General features: G+C 47.9%; 1 protein-coding gene across 3 annotated transcripts in view; it reads left to right on the forward strand.

Annotated features, from left to right (window-relative positions):
• Nucleotides 1–25,277, forward strand: part of LOC135907201 (phospholipid-transporting ATPase ABCA3-like) — a 314,412-nt gene that overhangs the window by 259,530 nt on the left and 29,605 nt on the right. For all 3 annotated transcript variants that reach the window (XM_070525182.1, XM_070525183.1, XM_070525184.1), the window contains one exon: nucleotides 21,572–21,785. In XM_070525182.1, coding sequence (XP_070381283.1) covers nucleotides 21,572–21,785 — 214 coding nt within the window. The remainder of the gene's footprint in view (nucleotides 1–21,571; nucleotides 21,786–25,277) is intronic.

Raw genomic sequence — 25,277 nt, forward strand, 5'->3', positions numbered from 1 at the left:
GGCCTTTCTTAGTCTTAGTCACAACAATGTTCTGTCTATATAATTGCTCCTGAATCTGTAATCATATTTCTTTTCTTCTCCCATCTTGAATGTTTACGTGTCCTTTAGCACGGCGAGCTTTCTTCTTTCTTCTTTTCCTCTTCTTTCTAATATTTACGGTCTAGGTAATCTGAGGTTACCGTAGGGAACCTTCTTTCTTACTTGTCCTGGCCTCCTGAATGCCCGTGAGACCCACAAAAGAAGCAAGTGAGCGACCAGCAAGTAGCCAGCGCAATACTTGCTCAGGCCTGTGATTGAAGTGGAATCCGTCTCGTTGAAAACCACGATACCTTCTCACTTTCCTGTTGGCTTTCACTTCTCGAAATCTTTCGTTTGGCTCACTCTCCATATCTCTTCATTAGTTACTAGTTACTGCAGTCCCTCTATGTGTGTTATGGTCACGTAGCTTCGTACACACCACAATCTGCACCTCAGGGGACAACAGCGCAAGTCGTCTACTTCCTTTGCCAAGCACTGGGCTAGTCCTATCCATTTTTCGTTTCGGACGTCGTTTAGCCCAGCCGCTACTATTACAAGGTTGCGTCCGTGTGCATTTCTGCGAGCTTTTGTTTTGCTCGCCCAATCACAAAGCCATTGTCTGCCCTGGAAACATCCGTACTGATACTTCGCTGTCTCATTTCACCGTCTCCACAGTTGCCTCTGAGCACCTAGTCAGATTTAAGTCACCGGGTGTTATTACATTTTCACTCCTTCCTGCTGCGGAGGTCTCTTGCATCCCTTTGCTATCTTTTTCTCATGACTCAGGATTGACATGGGGCACGGACCCAGTTCGTACTTCTTGTTCTTTTGTGGCCGCTTCAAGGTAGGTGAGGCTCTCTCTAGCTGCTGCCGCCGTAGTTTCCGCGCATTGCACGCGCATAGTTCGCACTCCCGTTCCGTCATGCCGGGAGATGGCGTTCCATCGGCCCTACCATTTGCTTTCCTGATTTCGGCCCTGTTCAGTTTTTCGTCGACTGTTTGAAGTCTTTCTTGCACTGCCTTCAGTGCGTCTCGCTCCATGTTGAGCTAATTTTCTAGCTCTTTGATACGTTTCACAAACTCGCCTTGGACATCCTCCATTATCGTTAGCGCCTACATTACAGTGTCTGTCGAGCTACTCGATTTCCTTTCTATTCTCAACCTTCTCCTCGTCTACCTAGAGTGGTCTCCCGCACACGCACGCTGTGCGCCTGCTCGGTCACCTCCACGGATGTGCGGAAGCCAGTGTGACCGGTGGCGCTGCAAGGAACCGGATGGCGTACCAGGCGTGCGCGTCCCGCTGTGATTGGCGGAACATTTTCGCCCACCATCGGAACATAGTCAACGCACGAGCAACGCCGACGAACCTGGATTTTCGAAGTAAGGGGGGCATTAAAAGTTTGATTTTAAAACAAATGTAAATAAGACCGCAGTTTCTGTGAAGGCTGTCTTCAAAACTGTCGTGAGCATGTAATTAAAGCCAACTCTGGGATTACATATAGAGCTGACTTGGAGCATTGTAGACAGCAGGAAAATTGCGATGTTCCCAATATTGAATGTCAAACACGCCAAATTTCTGACGCGCATTGGTGGTCGCCGGAACGGCCTTTCGTCGGGGCGTTCCTTCACAGACCGTAATGCCACCCATTTCTGAGGGCTCACGTGGTTCACGTCGCGTAAGACAGACAGATAAGCAGTTGATCAGTTGATAACGGAGAGAAGAAGTGATGGGGGGTTATATACTACTTGTGACGGCTCAGTAATGGTTTGACGTGGGTGTATAAGGATCTAAATGTCAGTAAGGGTTTAGGATCGGAGGAGTGATTCCGATAAAGTTAATAAGTTGCACCGATAAGGGTTCCAAAAATTGGATCAAGTCCGATAAAGCTGATAAGAACCGATAAGAGCTTGTAAGTGTAGGATCGTGTCTGACAGGGTTGATAAAGACAGATAGGAGGGAGAAAATTCGGATTGAGTGAGATAAGGTTGATAACAAGCGATAAAGGCTAATAAGAGTCAGGTCTAGTTCAATCCAGTAAGGTTGACAACAACCGATAAGGGATTATAATGGTTTACAGTGGTCGAATCAAGTTTGATGGCATGACTAATAACACCTGCATACGTGGAGTTGAGGAAGTGGCGCAAGACTTCTGCATAATTATACAACTTGCAGAGGAGTTCATGCGTGAATTTTTGCTTCCTCCATGGCGATACGCAGAAGTGTGAATATGGTGCGATAACGAAGAGTCTTCAGTCAAGCGTTGCTTTCTTTGCGAAGCCGTTGTGTGTTAGCTCAGGTGAAATTTCGAGTGAATCGCGCGCCACGTCTTGAACCCCCCTCTCTCTCTCTCTCTCTCTCTCTCTATATATATATATATATATATATATATATATATATATATATATATATATATATATATATATATATATTGCTACGGAGCACTATTTGCGGTGGCAAAGAGTCGAGCAGGGTGAAGATGACGACGACGATTAGAGGCTAGCGTGGGCTGTTGCCTCTTGGCCAAGTGCGGCGCATTGCCTTGTCAGTATACTTGTATATAGGTTTTCGTCGGCGTCTTCCTACGTAGCATATCTGGTCGAAGTGGACGTTCCCTGTAGCTCGTCATGGAGGTTCGCAGTGGACGGTACGTAGAGCCTTCCTTCATGGCTCCCGGCGACCACAACTCGACTGCGCCGGCTCCGACACCTGCTGCCACTTCGATGACCTACATCACTCTCCCCGCTCCCCGTGATCCTGGCGTATTCTCGGGCAAAGATGGGGAAGACGTCGGGGACTGGATGAGTCTGTACGAACATGTCAGCCGAATTACCGGTGGGACCCTACTATCATGCTCGCCAACGTAGTCTTTTACCGCGGTGGCACACCTTGAGTTCGGTTTCGGACGCACGAAGATGAGCTCACCAGCCTTGATTCGCGTAAGCAAAAGCTCCCAGATTTGTTTGGTAACCCCTACGATCACCAACGTGCAGCGCAGCAGGCGCTTTGTGCAAAGGTCAACAGAGCCCTACGTCGCGTACATTCAGAACGTCTTGGCTGTGTGCCCAAAAGTCGATACACACATGACTGAGTCAGATAAAGTTTCCCACATCCTAAAAAGGCATTGCCGATGACGCCTTCAACTTGCTCATTTTCAACAAATTGGCGACGGTGGATGCAGTTATAAAAGAGTACCATCGCCTGGATGTCGCTAAAAGCCGACGTATCGACCAGCAGTTTGCCCGTCTGCCCAACACCCCAGCGACATGGACTTGTGCCGACGCTCCTGGTCCCAACAACACTGGCGATGTTACCAGAATCGTCCGGCGTGAGATCGAGGCCGCCTATCCAACGCACCGGATAGGCGGCCGTGTGTCTGTATTTGCTCTCATAGACATTGGGGCGCATTTGTCGGTAATGAGCGCTGACCTTCGTAACCGGCTGAGGAAAATAATCACGCCCACCACGACACCTGTTCGTGTCGCCGATAACGGAATGGCCCCCGTAATGGGTATGTGTACCGCCCGCGTCTCCTTCGTTGATCGCTCCGCTATCGTGCTATTCACAGTCATCGCCCACTGTCCACACGGCATCATCCTCGGCTTAGACTTCCTCTCCGCACATTCTGCTCTCATCGATTGTTACACCAGTACTCTCCACCTTGACCTGCCTGTTCTGGATCTCGTCGAACCACACCCCAGTCGCCTTAGTTCCGTCGACTTCGTTGACTTGCCACCTTCGGCACTGACTTACGCTGACTTCGTGTCATCGCCACCAGTCTCAGACAGTCACTACATCGCGACCCCTATGCAAGACGTCCTCCTTACACACGGGATCACAGTAGGTCATACAGTTTTATCTATTACGGCAAATTGCGTCTGCCTGCCAGTGGTCAATATTGGCTGGACGACGCAAGTGCTGCCACGCGGGATGTCTCTGGCCCAGCTTTGCTCATTCGAGGATCACTCAGTAGCATCTATTGCAGTATACGACAATTCAGCCGATCCTCCTCTACCATCGCAGTGGGCAACTTGTACCATCGCCGACTTACAGAAAATGAATGCGCCCGACATACCGTCCAAGCAGGCTCTTGAGCTCTACCGTGGTCTGTTTACCTACCACGATATTTTTGACTTTAGCGATCGTCCTTAGGCCCAAACTACAGCTGGTCAACATCCCATTATTACCGGCGATGCCCCTCCTATTCATCGCTGCCCGTATCGAGTATACCCGCTGACCGTCAAGTTATTCACGCCGAAGTTCACAAAATGCTTGCCGAGAACATTATTTTACCGTCATGTAGTCCATGGGCGTCACCTGTTGTACTGGTAAAAAAGAAGGATGGATCATGGCGCTCTTGCGTGGATTATCGGCACCTTAACAGGGTTACCAAAAAGGACGTGTATCCCCTACTGCGGATTGATGACGCCCTTGACTGCCTCCACGGTGCTCGCTATTTCTCCTCTATGGACCTTCGCTCCGGTTACTGGCAGATTGCGTAGACGACCTCGAGTGCAAGAAGACTGGCTTTGTAACACCCGACAGTCTTTATCAATTGAAGGTGATGCGGTTCGGTCTATGTAACGTCCCTGCCACTTTTGAACGCATGATGGACTCCCTTCTTCGCGGTTTCAAATGGTCCCCGTGCCTGTGCTACTTGAACGACGTTATAGTATTCTCCCCAGCATTCACTACGCAGCTCGAGCGCCTCTCAGCAGTTGTGGACGTTTTTCCTCGAGCCGGTCGGCAACTCAACGCATCGAAGTGCCAATTCGGCCGTCGCCAGATTACCGTCTTTGGACATCTCGTTGACGCGAATGGAGTGCAACCAAACCCAGGCAAGATCCATGTTTTACGCACTTCCCTGTTCCAAAGTGTGTCAAGGATATGCGCAGCTTCATCGGCCTTTGCTCGTACATCCGCCGTTTCTTGAAAAGCTTCAAGCCCATAGCGCGACCACGAACCAAGCTTTTGAAAAAAGAGCCCCTTTTCAGGGGGGCCACAATTAGCCCTCTGCATTCTCGCTTCTAATCGACCTTCTCACAACGCCTCCCGTTCTGGCCGATTTCGATCCTTCTGAGCCTACCGAAGTCGGTACTGATGCCAGCGGTCATGGAATTGGCACATTACTGGCACAACGCCAGCGTGGCCACGAGCTTGTTATCGCTTACGCCAGCAGGCTCCTCTCGCCCGCGGAGCGCAACTATTCCATCACTGAGCGTGAGTGTCTGGCCCTAGTTTTGGTGGTTGCGAAGTTCCACCCATTCTTATATGGCCGACCCTTTTCCTTTGTCCCAGACCATCACGCGCTTTGCTGGTTATGCTCACTCAAAGAGCCTACAGGAAGACTTGGTCGCTGGGCCTCACGCCTCCAAGAATATTCATACTATGTCATCTACAAATCTGGCTGACTACACAATGACGCAGACTGCCTGTCTTGCTACCCGGTAGACGAGCCTGACGACGCCAACAGTAGTACCGCCAATGGCATTTTCTTTGTGTCTGCGTTCGTTAACATCGCCGATGAGCAGTACCGAGACCTATCGCTGCGAATACTCATCGAGCGTCTGCGCTTTACACCTACCGGCGCATCCGTTCACCAATATGTCCTCCAGGGTGGCATTCTGTACCGAAGGAACTTCCTCCCTGACGGCTCTGATCTTGCCGTGCCAAAACATCTACGACAGGCTATGCTCTTTCGGATGCATGACGCACCCACTGCAGGACATTTATGGGTAACACGCACGTACGAGTGCGTGCGGCGCCGCTTCTATTGGCCTGGTCTCGCTCGCTCCGTCCTACGCTATGTGGCTGCCTGTGATCCCTGCCAGTGTCGGAAAACACCTCAGGTGCTACCTGTCGGTTATCTCCAGCCGATCACCGTTCCTGTGGAACCGTTCTCTTGTGTTGGATTAGAACTCCTCGGTCCTTTTCCCACGTCATCCTCTGGGAACAAATGGGTAGCCGTCGCAACTGATTACGCCACGCGATACGCTATCACGCGGGCTCTCCCTACCAGTTGCGCCACTGACGTCGCAGACTTTCTCTTGCGTGAGATTATCTTACTTCATGGCACCCTGCGACAGCTGCTTACTGACTGTGGTCGTAACTTCCTCTCGAAAGTTAATGCCGACATTGTGCGTTCCTGCTCCATTCAACACAAGCTGACTACCTCTTACCATCCTCAAACCAATGGCCTGACAGAGCGGTTAAATCGTACTCTTACCGATATGCTGTCCAAGTACGTTTCCAAGGACCACCACGACTGGGACATTGCCCATCCTTACGTAACATTTTCGTACAATTCTTCCCGGCATGAAACCACCGGATTTTCTCCATTTTATCTCTTGTACGGTCGCGAACCGACCTTACCCCGAGACACCGCACTTGCTCTTGCTGCGATCTCAACAAGCGAGCATGCGGGCGACGCCGTTCTCGCCGAACATGCACGCCAACTTGACCGTACTCGACTTACGGCCTCGCAAACCACTCAACAGCGTCAGTACAACGCCCACCACCGTGACGTACAGTTTTCGCCTGGTGCGCTCGTGCTCCTGTGATCGCCCTCCCGTCACGTTGGATTTTCAGAGAAGGTCCTTTCGCAATACACAGGGCCCTACCGCGTGCTGCGCCAGGTGACGCCTGTGACGTACGGAATTGTTCCTGTGCGTTCAACCTCGTCCTCTACTCTGGCATCTAGTGATTTGGTGCACGTGAGTAGGCTCAAGGCCTACTACACTGCTTCCGCGTCCGGTGTTTAGGCACTCCGCGACGGCGCTCTTGCCGCCGGGGGTAGTGCTACGGAACAGTCTTTGCGATGACAAAGAGGCGAGCAGGGTAAAGACGACGACGACGATTAGAGGCTAGGGTGTGCTGTTGCCTCTTGGCCAAGTGCGGCGCATTGCCTTGTAAATATACGGGTATATAGCTTTCCGTTGGCGTCTTTCTAAGTACCAATATATATATACATATATATATATATATATATATATATATATATATATATATATATATATATATATACATTATGGCAATGAATTACGACACGGCTGTGGACGGCACGATGGACGCGGACAAGAAGAAGCAACAGCGTAGGCTTAGCCAGTCACACCAGGAACAGCGTCTAGCCCGAGCCCCACATCAGTAGCATTGGCGCTCTGGCTGCGGCGCTCTGCACGGCGCACTTCTTCCTTGCAACTTCCCCCCTCGCTGAAGACGGAGCCACGCAGGAGGCCTAAGGCGTCGTGAGGACGAAGTTCGCGGCGTCGGCGACGTAGGTCCGTAGGGGGGCGTCAGAGGTTCGATGACGTAGTTCACCGGAGAAGTTTGCTGTAGAACCCGGTAGGGCCCATGGTATCGGGATGCAAACTTGGAGGAGACAGCTGGTGTCGAAGTAGGAGGCACCCACAACCAAACGAGAGCGTCAGGCGAAAACTGGTGGTGGGGGCGCCCATCGTCATGACGAAATTTCTGTAGGGCTTGTTCTTGCGTTGTAAGGGAGCGAGCTAGTTGCCGACAATCTTCTGCATACCGGGCGGCTTCGGAAACAGGTGTACCCTCTGATAAGTCGGGACGGTAAGGAACAATAGTGTCAATGGGAAATGATGGTTCTCGGCCATATAGAAGAAAGAAGGGAGAAAAGACCGTCGTTGACTGGGGTGCCGTATTGTAGGCGTAGGTGACATAGGGAAGGATGAGGTCACAGTTGGTGTGGTTGGAGGCGACATACATGGAAAGCATGTCGCCGAGAGTTCGGTTAAAGCCTTCTGTCAATCCGTTTGTTTGCGGGTGATATGCGGTGGTACAGCGATGAACAATGCGGCATTCAGCGAGAAGTTCTTGATTGACATCGGCGAGAAAGACGCGGCCACGGTCGCTCAGGAGTTCGCGGGGAGCGCCGTGACGTAGAAGAATGCGTTGAAGGAGGAAGGAGGCAACGTCACGAGCCGTCGCGGCTGCCAGAGCGGCCGTTTCTGCATACCTCGTGAGATGGTCTACAGCTAGAATGACCCAGGGATTGCCAGCAGCTGTGTATGGCAAAGGCCCGTAGAGGTCTATCCCAACCCTGTGAAAGGGTCGCGAAGGGCACGGCAAAGGTTGCATTGGTCCAGAAGGGCGGCAAGGATTGGGCTTCCGGCGTTGACATTCTGTGCAAGAGCGAATGTACTTTTGCACAAATGTGTACATACCACGCCAATAAAACCTATGACGTAGTGTGGTGTAGGTCTTGAAGAGACCAGCGTGTGGGCACTGAGGGCCGGCGTGCAAAGCGACGCATACATCAGTGCGGAGCTTCCGGGGTATTACAAGCAGCCATTTGCGGCCGTTAGAACTGTAGTTACAGCGATAGACTATTCGGTCTTGGATGGCGAAGTGCGAAGCTTGTCGGCGTAACGCTCGGGATGGTGGGCGTATAGACGAATTGGAGATGTAATCTATCAAAGATGAAATCCAGGAGTCCTTGCGCTGCTCCAAAGCCATGTCGACAGAAGTGAATCGAAGTGGGCTGTCTAGAATGGACACACTGACAATGTCGGTGTGGACAGACGAGCGCGAAAGAGCATCGGCATCGGCGTGCTTCTTGCGTGAGCGGTAGAAAAACCGGATATCGCACTCTTGGAGCCTCAGTGCCCACCGGGCTAGGCGGCCGCAGGGATCCTTGAGAGGCGACAACCAGCAAAGTGCATGGTGATCGGTAACGACATCGAAGGACCGGCCGTACAGGTATGGGCGAAATATTGTGATGGCCCATATGATTTCGAGACATTCTTTTTCCGTGACGGAATAGTTCGCTTCACCTTTCGTCAGAGTGCGGCTCGCATAAGCAACAACATATTCTTGGCAGCCGGGCTTTCGCTGGGCTTGCACAGCGCCAAGACCAACACCGCTAGCATCCGTATGGATTTTCGTGGGAGCAGTTGGATCGAAATAGCGCAGTATTGGTGGTGTTGTGGGCAGGCGACGTAGTGTTGCGAAGGCATCATCGCAAGTCCGGGACCACGCGGAAAGATTGGGGTCTCCCCGAAGAAGCTCTGTCAGAGGTGCCATAATCGAAGCGAAATTTCGAATAAAGCGGTGGGAGTACGAGCAGAGGCCAATGAAATTGCGCAAGTCTTTTAAACACATTGCCCTCGGGAATTCTTTAACTGCACGGAGCTTAGCGGCATCAAGGAGAACGCCGTCCTTCGACACGACATGTCCGAGAATTGTCAGCTTGCGTGCCCCAAAGTGACATTTTTTCAGATTTAGTTGGATGTCAGCGTCACTGAGACAGAGTAAAACCTGCTCCAAGCGATGAAGGTGAGTAGGAAAATCTGGTGCGAACACTACTACATCATACAAGTAACACAAACACGTGTTCCATTTGAGGCCTCGAAGAATAGTGTCCATCATCCGCTCAAAAGTCGCAGGCGCGTTGCAAAGTCCGAATGACATTACACGAAATTCGTATAAGCCATCTGGTGTGATGAAAGCAGTTTTAGGCTTATCTTCTGCAGCCATAGGCACCTGCCAGTAACCAGAGCGTAGATCGAGGGAGGAAAAGAACTCTGCACCTTGTAAGCTGTCGAGGGCGCCGTCAATCCGCGGCAATGGATAAACATCCTTTCGGGTTATTTTGTTTAGGCGGCGGTAATCCAGGCAAAAGCGAAACGAGCCATCCTTCTTTTTAACTAAAACAACTAGCGATGCCCATGGGCTCTATGACGGTTCAATGACACCACGCTTTAGCATGTCACCTACTTGCTCATCAATGACGAGTCGTTCTGTCGACGAGACGCGGTAGGGTCGCTGCCGTAGCGGTGAGTGAGAACCGGTGTCAATACGGTGACATACAGTCGTCGTTCGGCCCAGAGAAGTGCTATGACTGTCAAAAGCAGGGCGAAATTTCTCGAGGAGACGGAGAAGGTCATGGCGTTGCGTGGGGCTTAAGGCTTTGTAGATGATGTGGCTGAAAACGTCTTCAGGCGATGCGGCAGGTGCGGGACTACAGTAGAGGGTGTTGACCTCTGACGATCCAACAGGAAGTTCCGACGTGGTAATGGTGTCGTAAGGCTCCACAGTGCCGAGAGATTCACCGCGAAGCAACGCAATCGAGAATGTGAAGTGGTTGTGTATAGGAAGGTGAGTAGCACCAGCTTGAAGGCTAAGCAGCGCAGTTGGGAGTGGTGAGAGGTGGCGGTGAACGAAAGCAGTGGAAGGCGTGAAGAGTATGGTAGAGTCGGAGGCAACGGAACAGGATACAGGCGCCAGAACGGATGCGTGCGGAGGTATATGGATGTCGTCAGTAAGGGCCAACTTGGTGCAGGAAAGCAAAACGTCATCAGATATGGCGTTGCCAAGCGAAGAGAAGGCGACTTATGCACGGGAGCAGTCAATAACAGCTTGGTGACGAGAGAGAAAGTCCCAGCCTAAAATAATGTCGTGGGAACAGTGGGGAAGAACGACGAACTCGACCGTGTAGACCACTCCTTGAATTTCAAGTCTGGCGGTGCACGCAGCCACCGGCTGGACGTGCTGTGCTGTGGCTGTGCGGAGTAAAGGACCGAAGAAAGGCGTCCTGACTTTTCGTATTGAGCGGCATAGTATTTCGGCAATTGCGGCACCTGTGTCAATGAGGGCAAGCACAGAGACACCTTCAACAGCGACATCAATAACGTTGGGCGGCGAAAGAAGGGGGCTTGAGCGTTGTGATGATGACGCAGTTCTTGCCTCGGGAACTGCGCCACTTAGTTTTCCGTGTCAGCGGTAGAGGGACGTCGACGCATCGGGGAGAGCGAGCGACGACGAGGAGAAGGAGAACGGCGTTCGGAAACTGGGCGAAGGCTTGGGCAGGGAAGGGCTAAATCGCGGTCTGGAGCGTAAGACAAAGGATGGTCGTACGCGGCTGTGCGTGGGTCGTCACGTGGATGAAGTGGACGGCGGCGGCACAGGCGTATAACGTGTCCGGGAATACCGCACGAATAGCAGATGGGCCGATTGTCTGGTGTGCGCCAGGGATTAATTACTCTATGGGCTGCAGGTCGTGGCGGCGTGGGGGTAAAAACAGGGCTAGGCATCGGAGGCGGAGCCCGGAAGGTCGGCGGTCATGTCGTGCGACGGCGTCAGCGTAAGTCAGTGGGGCCGTGAGTTGAGGCGCCCGTTCCAGAGGAAGGACCTCGGACACTTGCTCTTCTATAACATGTCGTAGGGTTGGACTAAGGGATGAACTTGACTCCGGCGGGTTGGAGATGACGGAGAGCTGGCGAGCTACTTCTTCGCGGACGAAAGCCTTGATCTGCGAGAGGACGGTGGAATCTTGGATAGGGGAGGTCAAGCCGGACAACGATTCGCGATGGGGAACAGGACGGCGAGTGAGGATGCTTTGACGGCAGAGCTCGTCATAGCTTTGGTACAGTTCAATAACTTGTGCAACAGTAGAGGGGCTCTTTGAAATGAGCACCTGAAATGCGTCCTCGTCGATACCTTTCATTATATGCTTGATTTTATTGCCCTCAGTCATGGATGCATGGACGCGTTTACAGAGATCGATGACATCTTCGATGTACCTGGTAAAAGTCTCACCAGGCTGCTGAGAGCGCGACTGCAGATGCTGTTCGGCACGAAGCTTTTGAACAGCAGGGCGGCCGAAGACCTCGCTGAACTTTGTTTTGAACACCGTCCAGCTTGGAACTTCGCTTTCGTGGTTCCGAAACCACAAGTGGGCAATTCCGGTGAGGTAAAAAGGGACGGTGGTCAGTTTCGTGATGTCATCCCATTTGTTGTTCAGACTGACGCGTTCGTATGATGAGAGCCAGTCATCAATGTCGTGGTCGTCAGTGCTGCTGAAGATGGGAGGGTCCCGCTGACGGAATGTGCCGGGGCATACGGAGGACTGGGGAGCAGGTGGTGGTGCGCTCGTGGTGCTTGCGGTGGTCATGATGGCAGGGAGAGTCCGGCTGCGCAATTTTAGGATGACAGGAGACCCAGCAAACCTCCACCAATTATGGCAAAGAACTACGACACGGCTGTAGAAGGCACGATGGACGCGGACAAGAAGAAGCAACAGCGTAGGCTTAGCCAGTCACACCAGGTACAGCGTCTAGCCCGAGCCCCACTTCGGTAGCATTGGTGATGCGGCTGCGGCGCTCTGCACCGCGCACTTCTTCCTTACAACATATATATATATATATATATATATATATATATATATATATATATATATATATATATATATATATATATATATATATATATATATCCGCAGGCGTCTGCGTCAGCAGGCGTTTGATGTGCTGCGACACCACGTACCCGAGCATACGAGCGTTGGCCCCTCCCTCGTGCAGCCGTGCGCGGCTTAGCCGTGTCCGGGGAAAGGGGGATCCTGGGGGTTGAGCCGGTGCCGGGTGTTTGGAGCTTTCAGGCCCTCCGGTGGAGGCAACACACCTCTTTGGCCTCTGCTTCACGTAGACGGCACCCCCGGACTGACCCAGCCGGGGGAAATCGGCAATCGCCTCTTCCTGTCTCCTTCTCCTCGCATCTTCGTCTTTCTCTCGCACTTTCTGGCCTTTCCGATCTTCTTCTCTCTTCTGTTTACTTCCTTTCTCCTTGGAGGCAAGGGTTAGCCTTGTGTGGCTATCCTACCTTTTGTACACCATATTTGGTTGTAGTGATGGCGTACGACTGGCGTCTGGCAGGCTTGTATACAAGCTCTGCCACGTCCCCTCGTTGGGCTCCGTGGTGGGCTGTTGGCGCTTTTGCCGAACAAACAAATTTTCTTATGGCAGCGCAAATGTCTGTCTATGTTCGGCGTCTGAAAAGATGCCGCACCGAAGCACCGTTCCAGTTCTCCTTTCGGAGCAACGCCCCGTCATTTCCCAAATACTACGTCGTCCACAGTGAAAATAATGCCACGTGTATTTGTTTGTCTTTATCGGACGACACGTTTTACCGCCTAAAAAATGTAATCGCACAGCGCAGTATGCGCCTGCATGTATCGGAAGCTTCTGGAACGTTATCGATGCTTCGATACGCTGTCTCTGACCGAACCTTGTGTAATCTGACCGCATGTGTGCGCGACGCGAAAAATATAGAACTTTGTGGAAGGCACGCGGATCCCAGAGATTACTCTGGAACATTCAATGACTGATGTATGAAAGCCGACGCGGTTGACCCGCTGGTCAGATTTTCGACGATCGCCGACCGTGCTCGCCGCTATTGTTGTGTTATAAGTGTAGCCTGTTTTTGTGGGCACAGGTTTGCCCAATAGAAGTTAGTTTTGTCTTTCACAGTATTTGCTACTGAGTTCTTCAACGTCACCACCACGTGACAATAACATACCAGTAAGAAAGCTATCTTCCTTTCTGGTGGCCAAGTGTCTCAAAGACAAAATCGGAACTACATATAAAGCTTCAAAAATGTCTAGCGCGGACCTACTCCTAGAAATAAATGATAAAGATCAAGCGCAAAAGCTATCAGAACTTACAAGTATTGGCGACGCCACTGTGACAATTTCACCGCATGGAACACTGAACACAAGCCGGGGTGCGTTATCAGAGGAAGACGTCATTGGCCTGAGCGATGAGAAACTCCTTGAGGGTTTTTAGGAGCAAAACGTGACAAAAGTACAAAGAATAGTCATCCGCAGAAATGACCAAGAGATCCCCCCTAAACATGTCCTACTTACATTTGGAACAAGCGAAATGCCTACCTCTCTGGATGCAGGCTGTGTAAAAGTAAACGTCAGACCATATATCCCGAACCAAGGACGGTGTTTCAAGTGCCAAAGGTTCGGACATGCTTCACATGCATGCCGAGGCCAAATAACCTGTGCTAAATGCAGCTCAAATGATCATCAATCTGAAAACTGCACTTCTTGCCCACATTGTATAACTGCAAAGGAGGCCATCTAGCCTACTGGCGGTCTTGCCCATGCTGGAAAAAGGAAAAGGAAGTAATTGCACTAACTGTGAAATAAAAAAATATCGTTCTTTGAAGCCAGAAAGCGGCTATCGTATCTTTCGCGAAGAAGTTACGCCGATGTGACGCAGTCGGGGGCAGCGTCACAGAGGGCTCCTGAGTCCTCCGAGCCCACGCGCAGTGGTGCCGCAGTGACTCCTCCCGCCCCCGTGATGGAAGCAGCGGCGCTGCTACATCCTTTTCCAAGGCCCTGCAAACACCAGTCCCGCAGGGCCCTAAGATCAAGCGAACTCCAAGGCCCTAGGCACGTGTCTCGGCGCCAAACTCTCGGTCCTTCAGCGCCTCAGAGAGAGCGATGGAAGTCGACACAAAAACTGCGGTGTCATTGACACCGGAGGAAAAGCGCTGCGCGGTAAGAGGGATAGAATCCCCGTAACCACTCCAAATAAGAAAGCGATAACCTAAAGGTTATCGCTCATTTGTATTAGCCTTTCTAATCCATGTCACCTATAATCAAACCTATTACTTTTCCGTAGTGCCATTTCTCACCTTTCAATTTCAAGATGGTTTTTGTTATCCATTGGAATTGTAGAGGGCTTTTACACAACTTAGGTGACATCAAGGACTTGTTAAGTAACTTCTCTCCTGTGGCCTTGTGCTTACAAGAAACAAGGCTTCACTGTTGTACGGCGCGATCGTACTCAGACGAACAGGCTTTCGGGTGGTGTAGCTATAGTTGTACAGAGCGGCATTGCAGCTCGAGAAGTTGCCATTAATACTCACTTGGAAGCCGTTGCTGTCACGGTTATAGCACATAAAACCATTACGATTTTTTAATGTACATTCCACCGCATTCATATTTTACTGTAAGAAATCTGGAGTTAGATTTAAACCATCTACCTAAACCTTTTTATAGCAGGTGATTTAAACGCTCATAACATATTAAGGGGTAGCAAAACAACTGACATCAGGGGACAAACACTTGAAGATTTTATCCTGACCAACGAAATATGCCTTTTAAACACTGGTGCGCCAAGCTACTGCTCCCCCCAGTTGAAAAACACAACAGGAAATTTTAAGAGTCTGTCGTATTTTGGGACGTTGTTTCTGTAGTTCTGTTGCCTGTAGTTCTGTTGCCTGTAGTTCTGTTGCCTGTAGTTCTGTTGCCTGTAGTTCTGTTGCCTGTAGTTCTGTTGCCTGTAGTTCTGTTGTCTGTAGTTCTGTTGTCTGTAGTGTGACGTCCTGTAGTAGAAAGTTGTGTAGTTCTTGATCAATATTTAATTAAAAATTGACAGAGACGTCCGTAAGGTTATGTAAATTTGTTAGTACAAAAAAGAAAAACATAAAAGTTAAAAAAAAATTAAAAAAAAAAACGTCGTCGCCTAGGATTCGAACATGCGACCTCACGATTCCGAGCCCGGCATCTTACCACTGCACCACCCCTGACATGCTTTTCGAGGGTACGTTTTGGCCATGTAAACAGTACGACGAGCCGATGCGCTGATGTTTACATTTGCATTTTGAGAGCCAAGATCCGCTATCACTCCACCGCGTCAAGTGCCGCATCTCTAGAAGAGCAAGAGTGTTCGTACCATCGACGTACATCTTGCAGTGCTAGAACATCGATTTTGATGTACGATATCCTTATTAAATAAGACATTCAGAAATAGACAACGTTGACTTTTAGGGTTATTACTGCTAGTTTCGACAGTTGTCTCTCGTTCTTTACACTTTTGAGCGCGCATATAATTCGTGTGTTGAATGCAAAATAGCTAATGAACATTCGTGGATGAGAGTTCTTTCTGACAGCATACTGGCTTCTCACGGCAGCACTGTACCAGATTAATGAGACCCGAGCGAGACAGCTTTTCACGCAACTTTGTGGAACAACCCAAATCTTCTTTTCCGCTTCGCATAAGCTTGTGAAATATTCCTGGGAAATTAACTAATGTGTCAGTGTAACAGCACATGTAAGTCCACAGGCCTGTGTGCCACATCTTACAAAAAAAAAAACGGATACGCAGCCATTCCCGCAGATGGTATGATTTTGATCAGTGGCCGATTTTGAGGTGGCCGGTAGGGCGTTGGTGGTGCCGCGTCGTCACGGCACAATTGTAACTATTCGCCACGTCGACTTTATTACCGGTGTCGGCGCCATCAGCATTGCCGGCTTCAGAGAAGCGCGAGAAGCCCGACTTCAGAACTCTTGTTGTCGCGACAGAATGCTTCTGTTGCGAAATCAGAATTTCTGTCCTAATGTCAGAAATGTCTCCCAATTAAGAAATGTCAACGACTTCTGTCGTACAACAGAATTTCTGTAGTTGCGACAGGAATTCCTTTTGTCTTTTTCAACCAGGCACTACAGAAGCTTGTCGCATCACACAATTTCAGTGCACTTCTGTTGTCATCATTGGGTACATGTTCCGCCGATAGGTTTCCGTTGTGGAACAGTTCTCTGTAGTACAACAGAAGTTTGTCCATTACTTCAGGAACACTTCTGTTATGACAACTGGGGGCCTGTTGCAATGATAGGCTTCTGTCGTACAACAACATTTTTCTGTAGTACAACAGAAGTTGGTCGCATTACTTCAGGAACACTTCTGTTGTGACAATTGGGGGCCTGTTGCCACAATAGGTTTCTGTAGTATTTCAACAGCTCTCTGTAGCACTACAGAAGTTTTTCGGGTTACTTCAGGAACATTTCTGTTGGGACAACAGGGTGCCTGTAGTGATGACAATTTTTTCTGTAGTACTACAAAAATCTGTTGTAGAGCTTCAGCTTTCTGTTGTAACAACAGACATACGACAGACTATACTTCTGTAGTAGCAACAGCAAATGTCTGTTGTACATCAGAAAAGTCTGTCGCTCCATCAGGAATCTGTAGTTACTACAGAAAAATCCTGTTGTACAACAGAAATTTCTGTAGTACTACAAAAATCTGTTGTAGAGCTTCAGCTTTCTGTAGTAACAACAGACATACGACAGACAGTACTTCTGTAGTAGCAACAACAAATGTCTGTTGTACATCAGAAAAGTCTGTCGCTCCATCAGGAATCTGTAGTTACTACAGAAAAATCCTGTTGTACAACAGAAATTTCTGTAGTACTGAACACAACCTCTGTTGTCATTTTCAACTGGGCCCAAGCACAGGAGCTATGAGCTGTCTAGACTGGCGTTGTGCACTCCATCTCTGTTGATAGATTTTAAATGGAGTGTTAATAATAATCCTTATGGTAGTGATCATATGCCCGACATTATTAAAAAAAACATCTCCTTTACCTACAGTACCATTAAGACCACCCCGTTGGAAGCTCCTTATAGCAGACATGCCTCTCTTCAGTGAGAAGGCCAGTCTTGATCACATATCAGATGATCAAAGAATAGACGAAATGAATGAAAAGATTATTGCCTTCATACATGATGCAGCAGAACAGACCATCCCGCAATCCTCCGGCTTCTTAAGGAAAAAACTAAAACCCTGGTGGACGAATGAATGTACTCAAACTAAAGACGCACAAAACAAAGCGTGGGGTATGTTTCGGCTATATCCAACACAAGATAACCTCCTGTATTTCAAAAAAGCAAAGGCGAAAGCCAAGTACACGCGTAGGCAAGCCGAAAGACAGTCTTGGCAAACGTATGTATCCTCCATCAATAGCTCAATAACATCCAAAAGACTGGGGGATCAGCTTCGTAAGTTTAGAAGCGAGTACGCTCCTTATACGATCCCCATACTCTCACCTCCAGGTACACAAACGAATTTAAAAGAACAAGCAGACATATTAGGACAGCATTTCCATAACATATCAAGCTCACTAAACTACTCCACTGAATTTCAAAAGTATAAACAATCAGCAGAAAAACAAAAGCTTCCGACAACAGGAAGTTCCGAGATATCATATAATGCCCCTTTAACACTTCCGGAAATGAACAGGGTACTCACTACTGGCAAAAAACAGCGCCATGTCCGGACAGAATACATTACACAATGATCGCACACCTATCTCCAAAAGCAGTTAAGACACTGATCCGCTTTTTTAACATAATCTGGGAAACAAGAAAAATGCCGAATGAGTGGAAAGAAGCCATTATAATCCCTTTCTTGAAAGCTGGAAAGCATCCTACAACACCTACCAGCTACCAACCTATAGCACTCACAAGCTGTCTTGCCAAGTCCTATGAATCCATTATAAACATCAGATTGGCATACGTTCTCGAAACTGAGAACCTGCTCGATAATCATCAGTGTGGGTGCAAGAAAGGCTGCTCTACAACAGATCATCTAGTTCGGTTAGAACACGAGATACGTGCGGCCTTTCTACACATGCAATATTGCCTCACAGTTTTCTTTGATCTTGAAAAGGCGTGCGATACAACATGGAGGTTCGGTATTTTAGGGGCTTAGCGGATTTAGGGATCCGTGGCAGAATGCCTAAATGTCTAGCTGATTTCATGTCCGATTGAACATTCCAAGTACGTTTATGAACGGTGCTGTCCAGCGTATTTATTCAGGAAAACGGAGCACATCAGGGATGCGTATTGAGGACAACATTGTTTGTGGTGAAAATGAACTCGCTCAATAATGTAATTCCATCCTCAATAATGCATTCAATATTGTGGATGATCTGCAAATTCCATGTCGTGCATCGAACATGGCAACCTGCGAACGACAAATTCAAGTTATATGAAACAAACTAACGCAGCGGGCAACTGAAAACGGCTTCTGCTTCTCAAGTCAAAAAAGTATAAGTGTTGTCTTTACATAAAAAGAGGCCTATAAGCAGATCCAATCCTCAAACTACAGGACGCCGCACTACCCATAAAACAAGAACACTAGTTTCAGGGTGTTCTGTTTAAAAAAAAGTTGAACTTTCTCGCACACATAAATAGTAATAAAATCAAAGCGAACAATGCACTTAACATCATAAAAATCCTCTCCCGGAAACGGTGGGGTTCTGACCGTAAATGCCTGCTACGCATCTACCGCACTTTGGTGCGTAGCATATTAGACTACGGTGGCATCTTATATGGCTCAACCAGAATATCTTACGTCCGACGACTTGATCCAGTTCAAAACCTAGGAATACGACTGGCATGCGGTGCTTACAGAACATCACCTATACAGTACTTACATGTTGAATGTATTGAGCCTCCTTTACAGCATCGCAGAGCGCTACTAACTTTTTCCCACGTACTCAGAATCCAATCCTCACCGCAGCACATATGCTACAACATCGTCACACAGTGCATCTCACGCTTACATTATACAAATAAACCAAACATGATTAGGCCGCTTATCCTGCGATACGAGGAATGCTTTCGGGATTATGATATCCCTCGGGAAGTCCTCTAGGTTACCAGAAAGCCAGAATGTTTACCCCCGCGGTTTGATTTCATGGCGTTATGGGATTGGACACTAACACATTTAAAGGAAATAGACACACTACATGAACACATTATACAAGAATTCCGCGCTCTTCAAGACAAGTATATAAACTACATGGAATTTTATACTGATGGCTCTAAAACGAAAAAAAAACACGTGGTTGCGGGGGCTGTAACGGAAAATTGGGAAACAAGTATTCGACTACCTCAGCATACCTCAGTCTACACAGCCGAAGTGTATGCAAAATGGACGGTAGTTCAAAAGATCATTGCTGACAAACTTGAAAAGACTGTCATATACACAGATTCATTAAGCGTACTGAAGGCTCTACACATGAAATCCCAAAGTGAACCCTTGTTAGGCGATATTTTGAACGCATTATCGTCAAACAAATATGGCAAATCAATTAGGTTTTGCCTGGTACCAAGCCATGTAGGAATATTGCGTAACGAAGCAGCGGATAGATGCGCATCAATGGCAGCGTACAAAAACACTCATAATGCAGCACTTCCGTATAAAGACAGTGTCAATGCGATTTGGAAGGCTTTGAGGTCAAAATGGCAACGCGATTGTGACAATTGTTTAAGCACCAAGCTTCATCTAATTAAACCTGTAACTGGCGAGAGGACAGCATGCAGTCAGCAGGAACGATTTTACGAGGTGATCTTGTGTCGACTTCGAATTGGACGCACGCATCTGACGCAGAATTTCCTTCTCCGAAAAGAAAACCCGCCAACTTGCGAAAAATGCAATGAAGCTCTTACAGTCATGCACGTCTTGATAAAATGTCCACATATCGATACACTGAGACGGAGGTTTTTACACAGCCTGTATAATTTGCACATTCCATTACACCCTGCCCAATTACTAGCAGATGACCCCCTAGGGCCAATTGCAAACCTCGTCGACTTTTGAGAAAAAACTGGTTATTTACACCAACTATAATGTAATGCAGGTTTACCTGCCCAAACGTTCTGTTTTATTTTGTCTTGGGACTGGCGCAGCATGGCCTTGGTTGCCTTTGTGCCATTAGACCCAAACTATATATATATATATATATATATATATATATATATATATATATATATATATATATATATATATATATATATATATATATATAAACAACATGAAACTGGGACTAAACAGCCACGCTAAACATGGCATCATCCTTCCTCAGTGCATAAAACCTGTACGGAGACTTCAACTGGCAGGCTATCACTTGTGCCTCAAGCGCTGGTGTGTAGTGGTCACAAAGGACCAATTAGTGCAATGTAAGGAGAAATAGCGTAGCTCTGACGTTTTAGGACAAGATCATTTGAAACGGGACTCCTACATAATTTGGCAGTATCCTGATATGACATTTTCGTAGATTTGCTACATAGCTGCCGCGTAGGTCGATAACCAAAGGTCTTGACGCTGAATGGGTGCCGAGGGAAGGGAAGCACAGTCGATGGCAGCCGATAACTACAGATGGTTTGCATCGACGTCATTCTGGCCCATATTTTGGGGTATTAGCACGTGGAGAAGCTGCGCAAACAAGAAATGTGACAGCACAACAGCGTGACAAGGGCGTCTTGAGGCGATCGACAAAACGATAAGAATGAGTCGCTGATACAAGGTCACCGTCAAAAAGCAAGGCAATGTGCCGGTGATGATCTAGTTACTTCATCGTGGTCGCCATAGTTGGCTACTATCATGGTGAAAAATGGCGTCTCTGACGTCACGTGAACGCTATCTATAGGTTGTATTATGAAATAAGGACATCTGCAAGCATACCACGCTGCTAGCTGACAGAAGACAGGGACAACTGAAGATCGCCGGGAGATCTTCAAGTAGCATGAGCAAATGGGCTCATACCACGATTTATCGCTGTCATTCCATATCAACAGCGTGACAATATCAACCTTGTCCACTTGAAATGATGTATCCTGTGCACTTTACAGAATGGTGATGTAATTTCATCCGCCAGAGTTAAGGATGACATAAGTTTCATGCATGTAGTTTTTAATTTACTAATTCTTGGCAATTCTTTGTAAAAAGGTTATAAGCTCTAAAATAATATTTGACTAGCAGCAGTCAGTAGAGATGAGCTGCCTCTCTCCAACACCGTTCATTTCATCAAATTGCATAAAACCATAAAATGATTTTGCCTCGTATGTGTATATGAAAAGAGAACATTAGACTACGCCCCAAGCTGAAGCTTCCTCTAAATTCTAGCACATACGTTTGGTATAATACAGTGCTTCTCACGACTCTCGCCAATCTGTAGCATGGACGAATGCGAGTTTTCATGCGACCGGATCACCATCATGGTCAACGGCCAACCGACGTGTCTGGGCACGCTGCAGCGGCTACGCGAAAAGTTCGGCCAGGGCTACCGACTCGAGTTCCTGCTCAAGCACACGGAGGCGGCAGACGCGCCCAAGCTCAAGGAAGCTGTGGCAGAAGTCTTCCCCAAAGTCCAGCTCAAGGACGACCACAAGGTATCCTGGTTTACACGCTATTACGGTTGTTTTGGAACTCCATCCAATTTGCGCTGTGTCATGTATCCGTATATCGTTTACGTATTTTACGTAATACGTTTACGTTGTAATTGTAATTTGTACGGTGTAATTGTAATTGTAATACGTTTACGTAGTAATTCACGTACTTACGTACTTTTCGTATTCTATCTATCTATCTATCTATCTATCTATCTATCTATCTATCTATCTATCTGTCTGTCTGTCTGTCTGTCTGTCTGTCTGTCTGTCTGTCTGTCTGTCTGTCTGTCCGACCGTCCGTCCGTCCGTCCGTCCGTCCGTCCCTCCGTCTGTCTGTCTGTCTGTCTGTCTGTCTGTCTGTCCGTCCGTCCGTCCGTCCGTCCGTCCGTCCGTCCGTCCGTCCGTCCGTCTGTCTGTCTGTCTGTCTGTCTGTCTGTCTGTCTGTCTGTCTGTCTGTCTGTCTGTCCGTCCGTCCGTCCGTCCGTCCGTCCGTCCGTCCGTCCGTCCGTCCGTCCGTCCGTCCGTCCGTCTGTCTGTCTGTCTGTCTGTCTGTCTGTCTGTCCGTCCGTCCGTCCGTCCGTCCGTCCGTCCGTCCGTCCGTCTGTCTGTCTGTCTGTCTGTCTGTCTGTCTGTCTGTCTGTCTGTCTGTCTGTCTGTCTGTCTGTCTGTCTGTCTGTCTGTCTGTCTGTCTGTCTGTCTAACCGACCGACCGACCGATCAACCGACTTTCCTGGCTGCCTGAGACATAGGGTAGTCCGTTGTTGAATGGACAGTGCTTTGGGCAGCTATGCTGATGGAATGGCATTGGAAAGCAACCGTCGGACAAACTTGCGTCACTGAGTACGCTGTATTGTGCACATGCCATTCTTCAACGAACCTCTTTCACGCCAAGATGGGTCCCTGTAGATGCGGGACTGGGTATGCATACCCAGTCCCGCATCTACAGGGACCATGTACATGTACCGACGTTCGATGGAGTTCTCTGCTGCAAACTTGGAGCACTGGGCATATGCCTGTAGGTATGTGCCGCTCCTGGTCTACCCAGTAGCATAGATAGCGTGTAAACAGCAGCACAGATAGATAGATAGATAGATAGATAGATAGATAGATAGATAGATAGATAGATAGATAGATAGATAGATAGATAGATAGATAGATAGCTAAATAGATAGATAGATAGATAGATAGATAGATAGATAGATAGATAGATAGATAGATAGATAGATAGATAGATAGATAGATAGATAGATAGATAGATAGATAGATAGATAGATTGTTAGGGCACTGAAATTGTGTGAACACCATAACAGTGCCAATGAAAAACGAAATACATCGTCATTCTTTTTCAAAGGATGGGTGCTCCGCCAATTATCGTTTTTTGATATTACGCACGAAACAGATATGCTTAGCTGGTGGCTATGCCACTAAGAGGTTAGTGCAGAGAAGCTTCAATGCCTTTTGTTACAAAGGAGGGAGTCGGGGCTAAAAACTGTAAGGCCTGATGGATGTATCGGCTCTCCTTCACAATTTAGGACCATAGATCACAACATAAGTTACCATGGTATGCTAAATGGCAAAAATAAGATTCACAAGCGAACTGCAAGTGGTAATTAGGAAAAGCTTACAAACGGAGCGCTTCAGAAGAAATATACTGACGATGCTCGTTTAGTTTACAGATGAAGGCTGGCAGAGATGATGCATATTGAAATTTATTTTACCTCATAAGTACACTGACGCATGTTAGCGGTGGGCATTACAGGATAAAAGCTACTAACGGTAGCTTGAGTAGTCCCACCTCCCCGTGAACAGGCAGCAACGTGTCAACACATTCGTCCTACATATTCGTCGGATAATTGTGGCAGGCTTCTCTTTGAGTTCTTATAAATTGTTTCTTTCCGGATTTTCTTTTTTCCTCTGAAGTAGTTACTCAGGGAAAGTTTTTTTTCCTTTGGCGCCACCCATGAGATTAGGCAGGCCTCTCTGACTTCCGCTTGACGTTTTTTGTTGCTGAGCAGCTCACCGTACCGGCCGCATACTTGCTTGTAAGCTTCCATGTTCTTTTCTTCCACTGTGAATCAATGTTTTTCCTGTACAGATTCTTGAACACTCTCCCAGCACATTTACTTTCTTCCATATTCCTCAGTCGCTCTTCATAATTTATTTATTGTTGGACGCGTATGAACTAGCGCCCGAAGCGGCCGCGGCACGAAGCTAGTGCGTTTTCAATAAAACGAGCGGGTTTTGGGGAATAATTAATGCTGCAGGTCGACTGCTGGAAAAGGCATGTGACACACATGTTCTAGACGACAATCCACACGAGACAAATGCCGTGATAAGGCTGCGGAAGGCAAGAATTTTGTTCCCGAAGTGGTTAAAGATTCAGCAATGGAAGGCTATGAAATGACGAAAATTTGTACTCAATTTTTTAGACAAGAACGGCAGCTGTGATAAGGGCATGGCTGCTATTGTAATAGCCGATACAGCGTATGTTGTGCCGCAACTCAGTTTCCGATTAGTGTCTATCTCGACTCTCTACACTGGGCGTAACATGGTTCCCACAGGAGATTTTTGAAACACAGTCGTGCAAATTCACGTGGTGTCTATACACACTAAGAAAAAAAAGAGTACCTCTTACTCTTTTCGGAGAGTCTGGACTCGCCACGTATACGACACACTTTGTGGGAGACACCCGAACTCTCTTTCGGCAGAGAGTCCCGAGACTATCCGCGCTCAATACAAGGTGTTTGCGCGACTCCACACACAATAGTCATGCACACTCTGTTGTAATAGTCGCCTATACCCTCTCAAAAGGGTTACAAGACTAGTGCTGAGGGAGTCCATTAACAATTCTAAATGAGTCGAACGACTCAAGATAAAAGGGTGACATGACCACTGCTGAAGGATTCGGGCAACTATTCTTGATGAGTCTGATGACTCCAGCAGTGTGTGTCAAGTTACCCTTAGTGCGTGGTGCAGGACTCTTGTAAATGGAGTAAAATAACTAATCCATGTAAGTCGTTTGACTCTCGGATGGCAGTGTCGAGCCGCTTTTCAAAATGTGTCACCAACTTTTGCTGTAAGTACACACGACTATGGCTAGTTCTCAAGATGGCTACTGTGAAAAGACAACATATAAGAAAGAACCCATAGCAAACTTGCCAAAAAGGACGTGGCAGGTTAGCAACAAAATATTAACATTTCATCACCCTTTGTTGTCTTCTGGAAAATTCAAATGTATTAGTCAGCACAGAATCACCATGAAAGCAAGACAGTTCTCATTACTATTAAACTGGAATCAATAGCCAACCAAGCAAAACAGTCTTAAATAAATGTAGCCTGCAGGTGCATATGCATGACACTGCAATGCAACTCAGAACCATAATGGGACCCCAAAATATTATGTAACTCATGTAGAAGTTCAATTCAGCACTGCACAGGTCTCTAATGTCAAAACATTTATAAGTTAAACCTATTTCACTGTTCTTCGAGACG

This window comes from Dermacentor albipictus, chromosome 9 (genome assembly GCF_038994185.2).
Source record: "Dermacentor albipictus isolate Rhodes 1998 colony chromosome 9, USDA_Dalb.pri_finalv2, whole genome shotgun sequence".
Taxonomy (NCBI): Eukaryota; Metazoa; Arthropoda; class Arachnida; order Ixodida; family Ixodidae; genus Dermacentor; species Dermacentor albipictus.